Source organism: Girardinichthys multiradiatus, chromosome 5, assembly GCF_021462225.1.
Source record: "Girardinichthys multiradiatus isolate DD_20200921_A chromosome 5, DD_fGirMul_XY1, whole genome shotgun sequence".
NCBI lineage: Eukaryota > Metazoa > Chordata > Actinopteri > Cyprinodontiformes > Goodeidae > Girardinichthys > Girardinichthys multiradiatus.
The window spans coordinates 27,136,553-27,158,451 of NC_061798.1; the positions used below are offsets into that span (position 1 = coordinate 27,136,553).

General features: G+C 37.1%; 2 protein-coding genes and 1 long non-coding RNA gene across 4 annotated transcripts; 1 reads left to right on the forward strand and 2 right to left on the reverse strand.

The window, feature by feature from the left end:
• Nucleotides 1-547: 547 nt before the first annotated feature.
• LOC124869212 lies at nucleotides 548-17,744 on the forward strand. Of its 2 annotated transcripts, none has more exons than XR_007038519.1 (3): nucleotides 548-666; nucleotides 1,758-1,937; nucleotides 17,629-17,744. It is a non-coding gene; the product is annotated as an uncharacterized LOC124869212 (long non-coding RNA). The 2 variants fall into 2 exon arrangements; XR_007038517.1 differs by lacking the exon at nucleotides 548-666 and adding an exon at nucleotides 1,260-1,299.
• On the reverse strand, nucleotides 3,370-9,152 carry LOC124869210. Its single transcript, XM_047366986.1, has 2 exons — nucleotides 8,845-9,152; nucleotides 3,370-7,943 (listed from the first exon to the last, which is right to left on the reverse strand). Exon 2 carries the CDS (start codon nucleotides 7,891-7,893, stop codon nucleotides 6,775-6,777), a length of 1,119 nt encoding a protein of 372 aa, XP_047222942.1. The 5' UTR covers nucleotides 7,894-7,943; nucleotides 8,845-9,152; the 3' UTR covers nucleotides 3,370-6,774.
• klf1 (Kruppel-like factor 1 (erythroid)) lies at nucleotides 15,013-20,437 on the reverse strand. Its single transcript, XM_047366987.1, has 3 exons — nucleotides 20,082-20,437; nucleotides 17,170-18,028; nucleotides 15,013-15,970 (listed from the first exon to the last, which is right to left on the reverse strand). The coding sequence occupies exons 1-3, from the start codon at nucleotides 20,154-20,156 to the stop codon at nucleotides 15,795-15,797; spliced, it is 1,110 nt and encodes a 369-aa protein (XP_047222943.1). The 5' UTR covers nucleotides 20,157-20,437; the 3' UTR covers nucleotides 15,013-15,794.
• Nucleotides 20,438-21,899: the final 1,462 nt, after the last annotated feature.

Sequence of the window (21,899 nt, forward strand, 5' to 3'; positions counted from 1 at the left end):
GTTTTATATTGCACACACATTTAAACATTGATAATATGTAGATGATATTAGTTAAGCTGTCATTGTTTTGGTTTGTTTGCTTTAAAGATCTACATTAATATTGATTCTAATCAAAACCCACATCATATCGTTTTGATCATAATTACTGTTTATTTTTGCTAGAAATGAAAGAAATTTGGCTGCAGGTATTTCAGTAAATGTAGATATGGAGTTGTTCCTTTAATATTTTTGTTTATCTAATGATATCAAAGCTTCTTATAGGAGCCTTCCCCATCATCCCACACAGCCTGTTGTCCTTAGCACATTCATATTAAATATATCATGTGGTCTTACATCAGTGCTGCTTTCAATGCATCCCTTCCCCCCTCTCTGTCTGCAACCACACACGTGCACCAGTTCACCACACACACACATATCATTACCACCATTACGGTGTTGGGGAAACAGCGGCCTTGAACTTGTCTGGCTCCTCCTTCCTCCCAGTCAGTCCTCTGACAGAAGCACCAACCCCCAACACTCTCCACCATTTCTCCAGCTGCAGCTCCAGCTGTGGTGTGGCAGTGCCTGCTTAGCAACCAGGCTTTCAATGCCTCTCATATTTATTTAGGGAGGGGGGTTATCAGACTGGATCACAGACAAAGGATCTGGATCGGTGTTGCTGTTTAGGTGAGGAAAGAGATGATGCTGCACATCTAACCTATGTAGTCTACTGAAGCGCATTTCTTCACATCATGAAGACTCAAATGAGATTACGCTGTGTTTCTGCAGATAACATTTATCCTTAGAAAGCTTCTCCTTTGAAATCCACTTCTGCTGTTTTTTTGCATGTGCAGCATTGGTGGTGTAGTAAACACAATAGACTGCTGTAAATGAATGAATGAAATTCATGCACTTGAGGGCACTCGGCGCCCCCTAGTGTTACCATTAATAGAAAATGCCGAATGAATGGCCAGAGATGTAATTAGATTTCAACATATTTTGAGGGATAATTAAGTAATTCTGGCTTTTTTAGTGCAGCTCTGTGGTTTGTGCATTTCAAAGCCACGTCCCGGTTCTGAATGGGCTAATCCAGTATGTATTCTGATCATGCCTCCTTTACCTCCACATGGGACAATCTGTTTCCAACTCAGCTCCTTTAAGGCTAAAAATAGCCTATTCCTTTCTGTTTTCCATCTGACGTGATCGATGACTCATTCACGATCTCACTATTTTCCCCTGCATTCACCCCCCTCCTCATGTCTTACTGTCCTCTGTGAGTGGATCACCTTTACTGAGAGCAACTCGGTCGACACCAATGCGGTACCTTCAGTTTTACTGTATTGTTTTTAAGACATAATAGCCATAAATGAGAATACATTTGTTTGCTTGAGCTCTAAAGAAATATTGTGAGATATTTTGTGTGCATCTGAGCTGAAGACTTTACCTAAATGCTACTGAAATATGCTCCGACTCAAACATATGATGATAACCCATGTGTGACCTTCAGAACAAAGACGTGACTCCACTGTGCAAAACCGCTGTAGATAAAAGTGCATCTCAATGAACAAGAATATCAATTAAAAGTTCATTTATTTAATTCAGAAACTGAAACATAATTGAAATCTATTACATAGATTGATTACAGATAGATTCATATATTTCAAGTATTAATTTATGGTTATTTTGGTGATTATATCTTCTTCTTGACTCACATGGTAGATGTGGCAAACGTTTTATGCCGGATGCCCTTCCTGTATCAACCCTCTCCATTTATCCAGGCTTTGGACTGTTGGGTCATCGTCCATTTTGTGAGCCAAACGAACTACTACGCAGCTCAACAGGCGTCGCAGCTCTGACATCGTGAGCTTGTGAAATGCTCCGCTTTTGCTCTTCCCGCTGGACCTGAGGCTGGTTGCCACGCAACAATAGCACATCTCTGGAGAATCAGAAGCTCACAGGTGGGTTTTCACTCCATTCTCCATCACTGGTCAACTTCATGAGAAGCTTGACAAAGCTAGAAATCTTGCTGGGATAAGAAGACCAGGAGATTTACTTTCCCGATCCTTTCTGTTGGCTCTGTAGAAATAGCCTGGGCGGGATAAAGTAGGATGCTTTAGTGCGATTTAGAATCGCCATTTATTTAACCCAATGTGTTTTTAAGTTGTATGTTGCATCCAGTGTTTTATTGAAGTTTGAATACTGTTGAACTCGGTTGAAAGTTGGATCTCAGCGTATTCACCATGTTTTGATCAACAGAGTACTGACTCAGTTGGAGTTAAAGTGGCCCTTAAACCAGACATCATCTCCATTGTTTCACCGTTTACGGACCCTTTGTGTTTTTCACTGTGTTCCTGCCTGGGGGGGTTTGTGACTGTATGCTGGAGCAGCTCTGTTAGCAGCTAAAGAGCTAAGCCACTATGTGGAAACTCTTTGCTGCACATTGATTTTGTTTCTAGATTTCAAGTCAATCCGAAGCTTTGAGCCATTCCTACTCGGTTTATAAATTGCTGGTTTATGCTCCATCAACACTCAGTAAGCATCCTTATTTTTGGTTATTAATGTAACTCTTTTGTAGAATAGTGCATGTTTAATTAGGTGAAAAGTTGTTGACCAGAAGTTGACATTTTGACATAAAGAGACAGCGTTTGTGTTTATTTTGTGTAACAGTGATTATCTGTCAACTGAAGTTAGGGCTCCATACCATTCTGTAAAACGGTTGATAACACGGTGACATTTAGCGTGATTAAGGTTCCAGAGTGTGGAGGAGGAGTGAAGAGGAACAGAAGCCAAGTTGCTTGAAGTCCAGTGTGAAGTTTCTACAGCCAGTGATGATTTATGGATCCATGTCAGCTGCTGGTGTTGCTCCAATAAGTCCAAAGTTAGAGATGTCAAAGTTAGATTATTACTTGCTTCCATCCGCTGACAAGCTGACTTTATTTTCCAGCAGGACTGGGCACCGGCCCACATTGTCAAAAGCACAGATGACGGATCAAGTTGTTTGGTCAGGCATCTATGCTTGTCTGACCAGCAACTTGATCTCTCCTGAACCCCAAAGATAATCTACAGAATATTGTGAAGATTAAGATGAGAGACACCAGAGCCAACAATGCAGAAAAGCTGAAGACCGCTATTAAAACAACCTGGGTTTCCTCAGCAGAGCCAGAACCTAATTCATTCAAAAGGAACCATGTATTTAAAATCTTTTTTCATTGGTCTTATGCAATTTAACATTTTCTGAAAAACTGTATTTTAAGAATTATAACAACTTATAATAATAAGTACAATAAGAATTTACAAATATAAATACTTGAAATACATCGCTCTTGATGTAATAAATCTATGTAAGAGTTTTACTTTTTGAACTAAATTACTGAAATACATACATTTTTCAATCCAGTCCAGCTTTATTTATAAAGCACTTTACATTACCACAAGGACCAAAGTGATAAATGCCATTACACAGACACAAATTTAGAATACCAATATCCAAAGTACTTTAAAAACACACATAACCAGTCATGCAGTAAAAACTAACCTAAACTCACAGACTAAAATCAACATCTCACATGGTGTCAAGTCCCAAGGCAAAAAGAGGAGTTTTAGGAAGTGAACAAAAACAGCGATGTAGCCTGTCCAATGTGCAGTAGTAAGCAATTCCATATTTTAGGAGCTGCCACAGCAAAAGCACCATCCCCCTTACGTGTGTGTTTTGTTTTTGGCATGCTATGGAGCAGCTGATCAGCTGACCTGAGACAGCGAGAGGGTACATGATGGTGCAGCAAGAAGGATAAAGGCCATGGAGATCCTTAAAACAAATAAAAGAACTTTAAATGAATCCTAAAGGTATAGGGAGCCAGTGGAGTGAAACTAAAATGGGAAAAATCTGCTCATATTTGTGTGTGCTAGATAAGAGCATTTGGCAATAGAGAAACCATTGACCCCCACATAAAGTGCATTACAGTAATCCAGTCAAACAGTAACAGAAGAATGGGCTTTATTTTGGCAAACTGCTTTAAATGATAAAAACTTGACTTCAGGACTGACTTAATCTGCCAGTTAAATTTAAGACTAGCATCCACTTTGACTCCAAAGTTTGTAATTGCCGACTTCCTATATCGGACCAAATAACCAAACTCAATAAGAAGAGTCTCAGGTGTGCCACTAAAGGGCCATGACTTCACTTTTACTCTTGTTGAATTTTGAAAAGCTAAGAGCAATCCTGGCCTTTAAGTCTTCAAAACATTTCAGGAGCAAACTAGCATAGTTTTCATCATTCTTTTTTGTGGGATACAATTCTGACTATCATCCGCATAACAGCGGAAGACCACTGCATACTTCCCCAATATGGAGCCAATCAAAAGCAGGCTTAGGGGGAAAATGAAGGGGTCCCAAAACTGAGCCCTGTAGCACCCCACATGATAAAGGAGCAGAAGATGATACATGACCACCGAGGCTAACACAATAGGTTCGATTTTCCAAGTGTGATCTGGACCGGTCCATTGGTGTATCCCAGAGGCCCACCCACTGAGCCAAACAAGACAGGAAAATATTGTGGTCCACCGTGTCAAAAGCAGCAGTTAAATACAGAAGGACAAGAGCAACTCCGTCACCAGAACTGATATAACTAAAATTATATCATTTACCTTTTAAAAGAGCTGATTCGGTGCTGTATAAAATTTTAAAACCGAATTGGAAAACCTCTTTATTATGCCCTCTTTATTAAAAAGCCCTTCAAGTGATCATAAACAACCTTCTCAATGAATTTAGAAATAAAGGGTAGCTTTGACATTGGCCTTAAATTACCAAGAAAATAAAATTTATTGATATTTCAAATTAATTTAGATGCCTTTCCCAAAGAGGACCAGAGTAAATGACCCAGTTTCCAAGTTGCACCTACCTAAATGTGACACAATACCAAGCTCTTTCAAACAAGAAGATTTTTTTAAATCTGAACACTGAGTCAGAGCAAAGGAGCAGTCTTTGGCAAATATTAACATGCATTTTTCAGTCTCCTGCAAATCTTTCATTTCTTGATTTCACACACTCTCAGATAAGGCACTGCTCTTTTGAACCAGTTAACATTTGTTTAATCATATAATAAAGGCCAGTTAACTACTGAGGCCATTGCAAAACTTCTGCCTTTTTAGACTGCTAAACATTAGGAACCAACAATATTTTCTTATTCCATTCAAATTAAACTTTTGAAAATGCATTTAGTCAAACTGGATCTTCCAAAACTCAAGCTGACCTTTCAGCCCTTTCATTTACAACAAACTCACGAAGGAGATAGGCACCAGCTCCCCCGTGACCCTGTACAGAAGAAGCCGGCATAAAAAATGGATGGATGAATCCAATGAAGTATAAGAAGTTCTAAGTCCGAGCAGCCGTCTACTCTGACTTATGGAAATCAATTGACCTTCAGTTCATTAACTAATCGAACTAAACAAATAGTTTTTTTGCTCAAACACTAAATGTCCAACTTAAATTACTTGGTCAACTTGTCCACCTGCTAACATAAAAGAAAAACCTTCAGTTATTGTGAAACCTTATGACATAGTTTGCTCTCTTTGTTTATGCTTTTGCAATAAATATTTTATAATGATCAAACTTTATTTAAAGAAACGGTCAAACTGACGGCTGAACCGAGAGCTTCTGCAAGGATCGAAAGTTGTCAGAAGGGTCATGACAAAAGCATTTGCCCTCTAAAAATAATAACTGTTCCACTCTTAATGGCAACAGCTGGCATCAGGTATTTGTTATTTGTTATAACTGGCAATGAGTCTTTTACATCCCTGTAGAGAAATGTTGTCCAACTTTTCTTTGCAGAAATGTTTTAATTCAGCCATGGACAGATTTTCAGCATGAATGGGCTATTTAAATTCACGCCACATTAGCTGTATTGGATTTAAGACTAGACTTTACTTGGATTATTGACCTGCTGCATTACCCCAGTGCGCTTTAGCTTAATGTCTAGACTGAGGGCCAGACATTTTTCTTCAGGATTCATGGCTCCAATTATTCTAAGTCGTTCAAATTCTAAAGTAGCAAAGTAGGTTGGCTACTCCTGAGAAGGTTCTCCACTGTTCCATGCTTTTCCCACTACTGAAGAAATCCTCACAATGTGGTTTGCTGTCTCTCTAAAACCGTAGAAATTGCTTTGTAACCCTTTCCAACTTCACAGAGGTCAACGACTTTGTGTCTCATCTATTCTTTAATTTTTTCAGATCTTTTGGCCTACTCCATGTCGACCGACAGGTTCTATTCAAGTGATTCTACAGGTCAGGAAGCAACCAGGGCTGTGATTATTGAAACTGAACCATAACATGTGGGTTATAATAGTTAATACACAATTCAACAAGGGCAACAATTACTTTTTCACATACAGCCCGGTTGGTTTGGGTAGCTTCAGATAGTCTCATTGAAACTAAGAATGACTTTTGCTAAAGTTAGACAATAACAGACAGAATAAAACAAAAAAAATATTATAGTGGTTACACCTGTACAAGTTGCACAAGTTATTTTATAATTAAAAAGGAAACACTTCTGTCTAATAAACCATATAGAGGAAATTAATATTGAAAACAGTGTTACATCATTTTTTTTAAAATAACCACACCCCAAGAGTTTTCTTGCAAACCTTTTAAGCCTAAATGATATAAAAGCCAATGTCTGGACTTTTATCCAGAGATAGAAAAACAGATGAGTTATAAATAAGGTTTGGTGCTTCCGAGGTAACTGGTTATAAACTGACGCTTCAGTGGATGGGATCTCTGCCAACGTCTGGATTTGATTTTTTCAGGGGATTTTATGAAGAACCTGTTGAGAGAGGAGCCTTCTGAGCTGAGCCACTTCCTGAGACAAACTGCTGATTTGCGACTTCAGACTCACATCTCCTCCTGTGACCTTCTTGTTTGACTGGAGAAACGAGGAGTCATAGTACCCACAGGATGATCCTTGGATCTGCTGCTGCTCATACGCACCGAAGGCCCCTTCCCTGGAATAAGGAGCCTGACCCCCTGTCTGACCACCCCATGCCACCTGCTGGGTATTTTTTATATGGATGCTTGGCTCCACCTTGGCTACAGGTGGGCCAGCAGGTCTACTATCAGGTGATGAAGACATCTCCCCACCAGGTGGACTTTTGAACCGGAGCTTGTGTGGGAGGCTCCTCAGACCCTCGGATAAGTCTGGTCTGTCACTCCCTGCCTCACAGACCTGTTGATCCCCTGTTGGAGGAGGCCTGCCATCATATAACCTAGCACTGTCTGCCTGTGGGAGACATGGACGGATGCTGGAGTCTCCGCAGGCAGTCTGTGGAGATATCACTGTCCTGAGAGAACCTTGCTGCACAGGCTGGCTGTAGGACTGGTGGGTGTTGTAGTATGAGAGACCATCTGTGTTACTGGGAGAGTTTTGGGACAAACTGGGTGGTGTGGATAGTGGCAGAATAGACATTTCAGACAGGTCCTTGATCATCCCAAAGTGAAACTTGAGGGCCAACACCTCAGCCTTCAGGCGAGCGTTCTCCTCCAGCAGACCCAGGACCCTCCTCTCCAGCACCATGTCGTTTGCTCGCCTCTTCTCTCTGGATCTCTTGGCCGCCTCGTTGTTTTTCCTTCTCTTGTCCCAGTAATGTTCGTCTTTTCTCTCGCTGGGTGTAAACTCACGCTTGCGACGAACACTATTGCCATTATTCTCATCAAAACCTGTTGCAGCTATATCCTCTGGACTGGCAAGGCTCTCCTTAAAATTGAGTCCAAAGGAGCGAGCCTCATATGTGTGCACGTTCAGAATGGAAACAGTTTTCTCAGGGTAGGAACTAGAACCAGAACCTGGTCCTCCAAGAGCTTCAGACTCTGCATGGTGCATAGAGGGCATCACATGAAACAGAGCTCCCGCTGTCTGAGCAGTCATGGTCAAACTACACCCAGCCAGAAGGTTGAACTGTTTTGTAAGGGCTCCACCTAGAGGCGAAAACCACAAATGCATGCAGGGATGTCAAATAAATAATATGATTTAAATAAAACTGTTATAAATACTAAATGGAAAAAGTTTGAATGAGTTAGTTTATCAAACACAAATCTTTAATTAAAACTTAATTTTTTTGTGTGAAAATGATATTTTAGCATTTGTTTACTTAAATTATATTAACATTTCCTATTCTACAGTTTATTAAGAAATAACTGAAACATCATTACGGCTTGTTAAATAAACCCAAACATTTGATTGGTTAATCTGCAGCCCAGTCCCCTGATCCAACACATGACTGATTTAGCAGACTGACTGATCAAATAAATACAGACCCGTTCCAGTGAAAAAATATGAAATATTTAATTAATGCTGAAATAATCATTTATGCTTTTAACCTAGTTTAATTATTGATTTTCCCATTTAGTTCTATATGCATTAAATAAATAAATAAAATAGCTTGAAGGATTTATTTATTAATAAATAATAATAATAACAATAATACATATAATAATATGTATTATAATAATAATACATATAAACAGACAAAAAATATGTATTTAACAACTAGCATTTTGTCTTCTTTAACCCCTTGATAACATTTTTAAAATATAATTTCTGGTAACAGCATTAGGTAAAAGCATGCAATAGCTAAATCATACCCTTATGTATCCACTTAAAGTAGAAATTAGTTCATATTTATGCAGATCAGTTAGTGTAAATTCACAAATAGGTATAGTAAGATCCTGAATTCTTAACACACAACCTGCAATGTTAGGTTTGCCTTAAAAAACCAAACATCTGATTTCAGATCAGATAAAAAAGATAAAATCTAGCTTAAAAGCTTTTTTCCTCAGTGAGCAAGATAAAAGTAGAAAATGAAAAACTGTAACTTACGTCTTCTCTAAAACTTTGTGAGGAGCGGACAAATGAAACCTGAAGCGGTGCAGTCGTTGGAGCTGTTTGAGCCCCTCAGACCCTTTGCATCTCTCCGGCATCTCCTCCCCCAGCAGCAGCAGCTCACCGGTTCATCTGGGGTCAGATCCTCACCCTGAATAAACCCCCTTCCACTCCTCCTCCTCTTTATGACGGGAAGCCAGCTAGACCAAAAGAGAACTGCCACACTCAAAATGCTTCCATGTAAAAAAAAAAGACTGCATTATGTTTATGTAAATATGCTATTATAGGAAGGCAACAGAATGTGAAAATGCACAGAAAAAGTGGAAAACATTTTTTGTTTTATTGTAAAGACTTTTTTGTTAGTTGAAAATGATCCACCTCGGGTAGGTGATGCACTTTCATTACTCTTCATCTGTGTTGTGGTGTTGCCATCATCACAAATGATGGCAACAGATGTCAGGAAAGACACGGACAACGCAATAATAATCAGACTGTGGAATTTAACTCTAGTTTCTTGTTTTGGTTATGTTACAGTTGTTTTGAGAAGTAGTCTGTGTAAAGTTTAAAGACATGAGCTTAGGTGCCTCGAGGCATTTATTTAAATTGGTTGTTCCACAATCGTGCAATGCTGCCTGTAGGTAAGAAACCCTTTTAAAGGGAAAGAGAAAATTAAAAGAATATCTGAAAATCTTTAGTTTCTTTTAAGACACACTCCAGACATCTGTTTTCTAGCTTCCATCACGCTTAGCCTAGGGTGTCAATATTGTGAGATGATTATTGGGTTGGTCTTTTTAATTTTGCTGGTATTCCTCTTGTATTTTGGGTCTGTCTATAAGTATACCTGCTGCCAGTCCAATAATCACCCCTCTCCATTTATATATATATATATATATATATTTATATTTATTCATCCCTTGCTAGATCCATTGAGTTTTGACTTTTGGACTGAACTGATAATGAGAAACAAGGCTGCAAATGTAAAAAGCTAAAACACTTTTTACGGCTTTTAGAAGGATCAAAATCGAAGTTAAACCAACATTTTGCTGGGTGGAGGTAAAATATGAGGAAATGAGCGTCAGCTCAGTGGTTCTGCACAATACAGTGCAAGTAATATAACCAGATCTGGCATTCATACAGAGAATCAGTCAGGTCAATTCAACGCCTTGTCTTTAATGGAAAGGTAGCCTGTTGTGTAATACACAGAGAAAGAGCGTTTGAGGACAGGGCAGTGCTGGAAGTTCAGCCGGGGTTACACAAGTCAAACGGACAACAGCAGCATTGTTCCACAAGCAACAACACTTCCTCCCAAAACAGGGAAATATTTCACATTCAGCCCCTTTGTGTCAGTCTCTTTAGTTTATATTTCTCTCCTTTTATTCCTCAAAATCCTCTTGACTATTGAGCAACAATGGTCCTTTCTCTCTGACCATGACACATGGGGCAAAGCCAGATCACAATTACTGCTGGATAAATGAAAAAGCTCCTGGGAACATGTTGCCATGCAGCTTTCCTCTCCAGAACTTAAAACACAGCAGGAATAATTTAGTTATAAACGACAGCACCATCTACATTCATGACACACCTCTTAAACATGTTTAGCCAGCCTTTACCCTCAGGCATCAGCTTAACTTACTGCCCTTTGAGTCAATAAATACTCACTTTCAAAAACATTACTTACAAACTTAACAGATTCATAAATGTTTCATTTTTTACTACATGCATTTCTTAAACTACCTCCTCCATAATCAGAACCACCAAAATTCAACTGTTTGAAAGATTTTAACACATTAAATGCCTTTTTGATTACTTTATGTTGAAGTTGTCATTTATAAATCAATACAAATAAAGAAGTTGTTTTCCATGTAACAAATGTTGGGTGGCTGGGTCTTGAACATGAGAAAAAAACAACAACCAAATATTAACAAAAACTTGTCCACTTCCAAAACCTGCTCTAAAAACAGCAGATTAATATTAATATTGGCTTTAGAGAGTACAGTAGTACCTTATTTTTCAGTGACCTATTGATCTCTTTCAAAAGTTTAAACTTGATTTCCAAACTTGTTCAAAAGGAAGTTTTTCTTTCAATATACACTAACCTAAAAATGATGGCTTGATAAATCATTGAAAGATTGGTCACAATGGACAACATTGTCCATAGTGATGTCTGAGGGTTAGTTAAATCCATCTTTTATTGCGGTAGCGTAATCTCAAACAGACAAAAATAGCAAAATACAATCTTTAATTTCAGCATACATTCAGTGGAGAAAAATACCACTTTGAGAAGTATTTTTTGTTAGTTTTTTTGCAAAATCAGAAGTGCCACAATTAGCAGCACCCCAAACAATTCCTATAAAACAAATGAGCTAATGTATTTTTATTCAATTACTCCTGAACGTCTTCAAGCTGATTGATGTCCTTAAACTTTAAATTACTAAACTGTGATATCCAGTTCCCCTGGGCTATAAATAAGATGTGACACAGAGGCCTAATTCTCTTAGTTACTTCTCAAAATGGGAACGACAAGAATACATGATGCTCGAGCTGATGTGTGCTGCTCTTTAAGTCTGTAAATGGGTAAAGGAAAACAACAGCTCACCTATCTTGCCTACAGTCAGAAAAATAATTAAAAGGTTTAAAGCGACTGAAACTGGGACAAATTTGGCAGGCAATGACCCATATTTGTCAACACATACATTAAGCAGGATGGTAAGGAAAAAAAAAAACCCTCCAAACTGTTGGGGAATGACAGCAAATTGTAGTATCTTTTTGGTCACAGTGTCTATAAAAAGCATTAGATGCTATTTGCCAAATGTTGTTTGGGAGGTATGCCTGGAAAAACATTTTCTGTCCTGCCAACTAGTTTTCTAATATGGGATGTATAGCACTTTTATCTTGTCCGAGGAGTCTTTTATTACTCTATCTTAATGTTTGGTGATGCTTTGAAACTGTACAAAAACAAGACAAAAGCTTTCAAAATAAAAGTGGTCAAGTTTTTTTTCTAAATCATTTTTAAGAACAATCCCATTCAACCAAAGTGCTGTGAGAGCTACACAGTACATTATGAACAAGCATACATGAATTATGTGCCTGTATTTGCAGGTTTCATTAGTTCCTCAAAGCTCAGAGGTGTTGTGACCTTGTTTGATTCTGTCCACATTCACTGAAGTTCGAATCAGTTCACATTCCCTTTGGACTCAGCCAGTCTGCAGCAGCTTTTTTACTCTAATCCCTAAACGGTCGACTCAAATTGTGTGAGGTTACATAACGTTTAACAAACAGACCTTGACGTAAAGAGCGAGGACAAACACTCCAAACTGTTTAAATTTGCTCTTGAAAATGCATTTCTCTGTTTGAAGAACGGAGGCGTTGCCAGTATGCTGTTATTTTGTTTACTTTTTAAAAAATGGTTGCATTGCATCCATTTCTGCTTTCGAGTCTATGTATGTACCGGAAAGAAAAGGGAAAGGGAAGTTTTTACAAGTTTGTGATGTTCCCATTACATCTTCCAACATTTAGCAGTCTTTTTGCTATTTAAGAAACTAATAGTATTGTTTAATGTTTCCCAATGCAATCTATTCCCTATTTTTATCAGACATTGATGAAAGGCTATTCTTTATGCAAAGCCAACTGAGGTATTGTGGATCATGATTATCCAGTTTAAGCTTGTGCCCCTGATCTTTAACAATGAAATTAATTTTTAATGACCCTTTGCACCTTTCAGGAAAATCAAAGTTAATCCATTTTAATTTCTATTTCTGCATTCGAGCTCTCACCGACTGCATTAATTGTTTTTTCATCCTATTTTTTTGGTTAAAATTATTTATAGGTCTAATTACACAGCTGCAAGATAGTTGACATTTAAAGTTATGTAGGAGATTGGAGGGAAAACGCTTTATAACTAAGACTCTATCCTGCAAACTCAATCTATTTGTTGTTATATAAAAAACTTTTAAAAAGCTGGATTATAATCAGTGAGATCAATGCTTCGTGTAAATCCAAGCTTTCAAGAAGGCCAAAATAAGGGCGCAAACCGTGCTGCTATAGGGTAGAGCGTGCGACCCATGTACGGAGTCCTTGATGCAGCCTGTCACGGGTTCGTGTCCCAGCTTGGTGACCTTTACTGCATGTCTTCCCCTTCTCTCTCCACCCCAGTTCCTGTCAGTGCACTTTCAAAATAAAGGCCATTAGTGCCACAAACTAAAAAGTATAAAGACAGCCAATTTATATACAGTGTATATTGTCATAATGGGGGCAATTTTGGGTTGGAGGTGCAGGACCAAAGCACAAGCAGGAGGATGGGAGTTGCATGGTGAGTAGAAGAATCTTTAAATTATGTGACTTACTGAGAAGACAGTACTCATGCAGGAACACAACGACATAGAAACAGGGATGTAAGAGGAGGATCCAACGGAGAACAATGAAAACCAGAAGGTATAAATACTAGGGTAGGGATCAGAATGGACCAATGAACAAAACAGGGAATAACAAAATATCTAACTGGACAGAAATAATTAAACAATGGAACCAACTAAAGAACATTAACAGGGAGAAACCGATCTACAAGGAAATACAAACGAAAACATCTAACTCAGAAATCCCAGGTTGTGATCTAAACACAAGAATGAAATCTAATAATTCTGAACTGAAACAAAACAAGTGAGAACATGGCATATAGATAGATAGATAGATAGATAGATAGATAGATAGATAGATAGATAGATAGATAGATAGATAGATAGATAGATAGATAGATAGATAGATAGATAGATAGATAGATAGATAGATAGATAGATAGATAGATAGATAGATAGATAGATAGATAGATAGATAGATAGATAGATAGATAGATAGATAGATAGATAGATAGATAGATAGATAGATAGATAGATAGATAGATAGATAGATAGATAGATAGATAGATAGATAGATAGATAGATATTTTTATTTTTGTTATTATTTATTTATTTTATTATTATTACATATCATCCTCCTCGTTGCACATGGGGGCATCATCAGGCCTCATATGGAGCTACAGTTGTTTTAAATGTTTTAATTATTGCTGTATTAATAGATATGAGGGATGATTCTTGCATAAATGGCACCAAGGGCGAGACCCTTCTTCTGCCACCGTCCAAGTAATTAAAATGGAAGAAATTCTCTGAGATTCCGGAGCAGGATTTATGAAGTTTAGACCCACAGCAGCAAGCAGGAAGTACCTACACAATACACAATGGCACCATCTCAAAAGTAATAGAAAACATTTACAAGGAGCACCTGACAGATACGATTTTTTGTATCTGGTTTTCTTAAATCCCTCCTTTATAAAGTTGGCCTGAGCAACTGCCCTCATGTCCTTTATTAAATACAGCCACTGGCAGATATGGCCAGGTTTGAGTTAGTAGCAATTTTCCTTTAGCACAAATCTTCTTCTCTTTCCCATTTTAAGGAGTGAGAGAGGGCCTCCACCTAAAATAGTTTACCTTGCATTTATTTTACATTAATTTTAGGGGGTGTCAGTAATTGGCAATGGCAATTTTATTCAAAACTAAATTTCCTGCATGTGGAAACTTTCCCCAACTGAATAAATTATGAAAGGTCAGATTATTCTTTTTCTATGAAAAGTGGTGGGATTATCTTTACACTTTCAGTGCAAGACTATACTGTTGCAATAAAAGGTACATTTATTTAAAAGCTTTTTGCATAGTTTTAGCTGTGCTAGTTATTTTGTATAAAGCCAGACCTCCTTCAACACAGAGTAAAACCCTACAAATATGAATAAATGGGCACTGTTATGACTGTCCTTCCTCAAGGTATGCGTGTGTAGTATGTGCATGCATGATATTGTGATACTGGCAGAGAGTGTGCTCCACAACATCCTGTTGATTGTCATCATGACATAATCAGGATGAATCAGCAGGGGCTCAGTTACATAAGCAGATTTGTCATCCTGGCCCAGATTAGAAACACAGTAGACTCAGCAGCAGCCTATAAAGACACCAACATGGCAGAAGACTGCCACCTACAGGAGGAAGCTGATATTCCAATGTGTTTATTTTATTGAATAAAGTTGTTTTTTTCCCCAGACATCTTTATTTTAGACCATCTAGAACATCTCTTCTGTCTTCATAAGACCATTAAGCAATAATAATTGAAGGAACTCTGAAATGTAGCATTATGAGCATTTATTTCTTGATTTATTACAATATAAACAATACATATACAACTTTAAAACTTCCTTTTGAAAACAAAAATAACGTTTTCCAATAACATAGTACCTTCTGTCCATAAAAAAGATCATAAATATATATATCATATTCACTATTAGTTGGTAGTAAGGAGCTGAGAGTATCAAATATTTACAGCTTTATAATAGAAAGAAACAAGCAGAAATGGTGTCATTCTTAACCTATAATTCATTTAAACTATCAACAGCAGTTTGTGGTGCTTTTGCATAACATACATTTTACAACTGAATAACAGTTCAAAAGATATCAACTCTTTTTCTTTACTGATTACTTTGCTTAGTGGATGTACTGCTTTACAACCCAAGTTCCACACTTCTGTTTTGCTGATGGTTTGTTAGTGTTTAGCTATCTACATGCCCATAGTATATACAGTGTTGGTTTAACAGGGTTTCACTGGTCCTCCTGTTGGTTTTTGAGGGTTTAAAAGTACCCAGTTTTCTGTTTTTCACGTGGCTGAAAAGCAAATCCTGCTTTGTTTTTGTTTGTTTTTTTGTTTTCACTTAGGACTAATGATTGGGGTCATACATGTAGAGCTACTGTTCATTCAGCAGGACAGGAGAGTTGTTGAAGGTCCTTAAAGTCAGAACATGTGTGGTACAAAGCAAAAACAACAAAAAAATATGTTATATGTTAAGGTAGTAATTACCTGACACGGCTGTTTAAACAGTGGTTATCAGTAAAAAGACCTGAGGTTTTAATTAGTCAGGTGTGTCTCTTCATGTGCAAAGCCAGGTGGTCTGAGCGGGAGAAAGCCCTCTGACACAGCATACACTGATAAGGTTTCTGACCCGTGTGCTTCCGGTAGTGACGCGTCAGTTCATCAGAGCGGGCGAATTTCCAGCTGCAGCCTTCCCACGAACAGCGGTAAGGCTTCTCTCCTGTTAAATAATTGAGACAGAAGTTTTTATGGAGGTCCAAAAGGGCCACAAATTAAAAATAAATGTAAAACAAAATCAGCAAGTTAAATGTGTCAGTCTTCAATAAAAAAAGTATTTTTAAAAAAGAATAACTAAAATGATGACTAAAGTGTATCAGATTAAAGACAGAATTACACTATTAATAATGTATTAAATCATTTTTTAAAAACTGTAATTAATAAACCTGTTTATATTTTTTACAAAAAGTGCAATGTAATTATTTCATTGTCATACAGTGGTTCTGTGTGCCAAATATGCCACAGTCTAACAAATAATTATTTTGTCAAATGAATATTTATAAAAATAAAACTGTTTAAATTGAACTGCAAATAATAAGTTTAATAAACTGAAATTATTATTATTTATATAATTGTGTCAATAATTTATTAATCTGGTTAAACCTAAATCCTGGACATCACCAGTCCACAGAGCAACACTGAGACACACAGGACAGACAACCAGACAACCACACACCCACCCACACACACACACACACACACACGCACACCTACCTAAGAGCCTTTTAGAGAGACCAGTTAAGCTACAATGCATGTTTTTGAACTGTGAGAGGAATCTGGAGTACCCTGAGAAAACACATGAGAATATGCTGACTATATGGACATCAGTTTGGGATCTCTTGCAAGGCATTGCATACAACTACTCCATGCAGCCCAGAAGAATGAATCACATGTTTACTTATTTAATTGTGCATTTCTTAAATAAATATCTTTGTTCATGTATTTATCATAGTTATTACAGTTTATTTAAAATATTAAATTTGAATGTTTATCTGATAATTATGTAGGTCCTGGATTGCGGTACTTTTGGTCCTCAATTAGCACACAATCATAAAATAATTGAACCCAAAGTGAAATAAGTATATCCTTTTTTTATGAATCAAAAGCAAATATTTATTTGTGTTTATTATGTATTTAATTCATTGTTGTTCTTTTGGACTTCCATACAACACAGGACTATGGCATAAAGAAATACTGAAATAACTATTTATGCTTTTAAAATACAACAAATTAAAAAATGTTATCACTTTGTGCACATTTTACTTCATATTTACTTTATATTTATGGTACTTCGCTTTCCAAAATTAAAAACTGTTCTGGTTGTATTTCAGAGGTTTTTCTTGTGGTTGTTGCTGTGATTACCTGTGTGGGTCCGGAGGTGGGCTTTGAGGTGTGAGCTCTTGGTGTAGGTCTTGGTGCAGCCCGGGTACTCACAACTGTGGATGGCGGGCCTTTTTTTCCCGGTGGGTCTCCTGCCCCGTTTCCCTTCCACTCCACCAGGGGGCAAATGTGGCCTGACTAGCATGGGCTGCTGGTGATGGGGCAAATGAACAGTGGCTTGGCCATGGGGGTGGGAGTATTCACTGTAAAGGCTGGAGTTGTTGAGATTGAAGTGGGGCATGTAGCCGTAATGTCGAAGGTCGGGGGTCACCACCTGTGGCTGAATGAACCTGCTGTCTGGGATGTTGAACATTGGGTGGTGTTGCTGGGTGTAGTAATGGTTAAAGTCCCAGGAAGTTAACTTATTGTGACTTCCTCTGCTGTGTCTGTCTACACTGCCTCCTTGAGGGACCTCAAACTGGTTAATGTTCTGTACATTAGGAAACATACCCCGACCTGGCTGGTCACTGGCGTAATCATGGTGGTAGATCTCCGGCTGCACTGATGTGGTCTCAGCAGGAGACACTAGCTCAGCCATGAGGCCAACACTGCTCATCTGGAGACTCTCCTGCCCTGTCTGCTCCTTGAACACACCCACCTCCTGGTACGGCAAGTTTAGGTCGGGCTGAACAAGTTGTTGACCATCTATAGGAGGGTTGAGATCAGGAGAATGGCTGCTCCACTCAGACAGCAGGAACTCAATGTCCCAGGATGTCTGGCTCTCATCATCCAGGAGCTCCTCTGTCATTTGCTGGCTGATGTGGACCTGCTCAGAGCTGCTCGGTGACAGTTTGTTGATCGGAGAGTCCAGAGGGAGAGATTCATCGCTGGACTTCCACACCTACATCAAGGGTATTCAGATGTTAAGACCACAAGAAGATTCCTACTTTTTGATTTTGCATTTAAAAAAAACATCCAAGTCAGTATTAAAAAAGTATGTTTTTAAACTGGTTTTCTTCACAGAATGAATATAATCCCATGGTGCTCCACTAACACTGGATTCCCTACGAAAGGAGCTGCAGGAAAAACATGATTAATGTACACAAATATGAACATTCAAGGCTGGTCAAAGACCTAATGGGGACCTAACAAGACTTTGGTTTGGTAGCCTATCAGAAACCACAGGAAAAACCCTGCTTAACTGTTTACACATGATGAAGTTAACCCAACATGTTTTAGAGTTTACTAACAATCACTTCGTTAAAATGACTGTATGACAATTAGACCAATCAGTTTGTGTTTCTACTTAAACATAATTAATAAAAAAATGAGTCAAAATGTATTTATTTAGTATTGCATGGTTATCAGAAATATAAATATTTAAATACAAAAGTGCACAAGTGTTGGAAATTCTGCTCCAGAGTCATTTGTAACATGTCTTTGTGGGTCTATTTGTGTAAAAAACTTTGTATTCATAAGAAAAGGTATTATTTATATTATTATTATTATTGCTAGTATTAGTAGTAGTGTTTCATTTTCACCAGTATTCCTTTGTGTCCTATCATGTTGGTAATATATTTTTACAATACTGGCTTTCTCATTGCTCTTATTGTCATGTTTGGACATGATTGTCTCATCTAGGTACTGTGGAGTCTGGAAAGAAGGGCCAAGTTTAATTGAAGTAGCTGACATTCACATACAAAAAGTTGTCATCTGGCTTCATGTCTAAAGATATAATTGTATTAAATAGTTATGATCACAAATAATTTATCCTATCTGTATTTTATTTTCCTAATAGGCCTTGACGTTTTTCATATTCTGTCACGTCACAAAACAAAAATGTTTTGTAATTTATTCATATTATATGTGACAGACTAATCAAAGTTGTGCAAGACTGTGAAGTTGAAGGAGAAGTATACATTTCATTACTTTAACTTTTCTACCAATAATCTGAAAAGTATGCTGTGCATTTGTATTCAGTTCCCTTTACTCTGATATTCCTGAATAAAATACAGTGCATCTAATTACCCTCCGAAATGAGTTGACTAATTAATGGAAAACGGAAAGAGAATGGTACAAATACAAACCTACAAATGAACATTTCAGATCCTTTTAGTTCTTTAAATCTGGAAATCATGCATCGTTTTCCTTTCAATTCATAATTATACGCTTCACTGTGAAGAATACAATGCATAGAAACATATGGCAGTAATGAGACTGACTGATTCATCTGCAAACAGAAAAATGTGAACCCAGCTCAGACATATGAGAAGGGATTATGAAACTTATTGTAGCATTAAATTATAATTCCACCAAAATAACTCAATCAAACTAGGACATTTTTTCTTTTTATTCAGTTATTTTACATTCTAAATACATTGTAATCTTATATTAATTAATTTCAGTTAATAAAAACCAAAGAACTTTGATATACTGTGTGAGAACAGAGGAGGTCTTAGAGGCCTCTGATGCCCTAGGGGCCATAAGCAGCAGCTTAGTTTGCATTACCTTGGAGTGCAAATTTGTGTTGTTTAAAGCTGACCTTAAAGCCACAATTCGGAAAGAAAAATATTTACATAATCACAGTAAAATACCATTTAAATCCAAAGCAGTGCACAATAAGAGAAGAGAAACATAAAAAGGGCAGTAATTTATTTTTTACTGAAATAATCACAAGCAATATTGTAACTTTTTACTAAACTTTTTAAGAAATAGGATGACCACTATAAATTCAGAAGATTAATGAATAATAATAAAAAAGATAGAAATTACTTTACTGACAACAAAAACAAAAACAAAAATTTATTTTACAGTACAACTTTAGCATTTTTATTTAATATTGCTTTGTCCCCAACTGCTATGTTCTCCCCCTAATATGCATCTTTAAAGCTTTTTTTTAATGTTATTTTGCCAACGTGCAGGAATTAAACATGTAAAGATATTTTAATACTCACTTTCATCGTGTCAGTGGCGTGAGGAAGGCTGGAGAACGAGCTGAAGGAAGGAAGCGCAGCCTGAGTAACAGCCATCAAGCTCTTTGATAGAGAGCAGGAAAATAAAATGAAAATAATTTGTAAAAAGTTAAATTTAGCAGGGTTTTAAAAAATCTTTTGTTAATTTCTCATGACTATCTTTCCGTCACTATCTAAAGTTACGGGGCCCCTTCGTTCACTTAGTTCTCGTCCCCTTGGAGCCTGAGGGCCTCAGAGAAGTAAAGTCTCCTTAATGCTCATCACTATCTCCCCTCATGTCTCTTGTCTGTCTCTGTCAGCTGGTAGTCGAACTTCAAATCTCTCTGTTTCATGTAGCATTGGACCGTTAGAAGGAGGAGGAGCACTAGTGTGAATTACTTTGCTCAGCTCTCTGTCTTCCTGTTCTGAAGAAAAAAAGGATTCGTTGTCAAAAGATGAATAAAATAAACTCAAAGGGCATCAATTGGTCGCTGATCTTACAGAATGTCTGAAGAAATAATTGCATTAAATAGTTAACTTCTCATTAAATAGCATCTTATTTATATATGAAAATATTAATCTTTTATAGTTTAATCCATATCTCTGGCACTGTAAAAAGCCGATCCTTAAAATTAAATAACTGTAGAAAGATATTTTTAAAGAGAATGGGAGAAATTAAGCAGAAACAGCTGAAACTAGACTGAATAAATGAATAATAATTATAATGAAATGCACATGAGTTTATAAAATTGACCCTTTTTCATTTTTCTTTTGTTCTTTTTCTTGTTTTTTAGCTTTATCTTATAGGTAGGTTCATTTACTTTATTTCCAAATGACTGGTACAGAGTACAGACTTTATGAGTATATTTCAGGACGGTGTAACTTTATGTAATATATGAATGTAAAGTCAATTAAAAACTAAAAACATTTAACTTCCTGTTGGCCTATTTTTAGAAAAGTACATTTACTTGATAAGTAAATATACCACAAATCAAGTAAAAATAATTAAATAATATATAAAAAACCACATCTCTAAATGTGAATATTTTAAAGCTTCAAGTCTTCTGTAAAAAGCCAGCCTCTTTTGTTTTCTTGCTGAAGGTTTAGCCAAGTTATTTACGCAGGCCTGTCTGTGTATTCCTGGTGTGGACGTGCAGCTTCTGAGAAGACCTGTGTGTGAAAGGTGATTATATTCTGGCCGCTGTTTATCTGTGGACGCGGGTTAAAGACAGCCTGCTGCCTCCTCACAGATAAAGGCTGCTGCTGATCCCTGATGACGAGCCCGCCACTGATAAAGACTCTCTTAACATCTCAATGATGATTACAGCACACATTCATAATGAAAGCTTAATAGCCTTAAATATAAAGTTTGTTTGATACAAGAAGGTTCACTGAAAAGCACTATGAGGGAATAAATTGTTCATGCATGGCCAAACACTTCCCTGGATAGAGGTAAATATTTGAATTGTTTGAGGTTTGGTGTAAATGTCTGTAATATACAGATGTTTTTAAAAGGAAAACACCATGTAGAGGTTGTTGCACTTTACAAACCTCTTTATGATCTCTGTGTAGCAGACCTGCAGCTCTTTCAAATAAAAAAAAAACATTCTCTCTCCCTTCTGCTGATGATATATGTAATCTAAAATCTGGCTTTCAATCATATGACTAAAAACATGTTTTGGTGTATACAGCAGAATGTTTATTTAATGGATATTTTCTTTAATGAATGAAGGGACCATCAATAATAATAAAAAAATGTGGTTAAAAACTGCACAAATTGTCAAAAAGTTAGACTTTAAATGTGCAAATAAAAAATAAAAA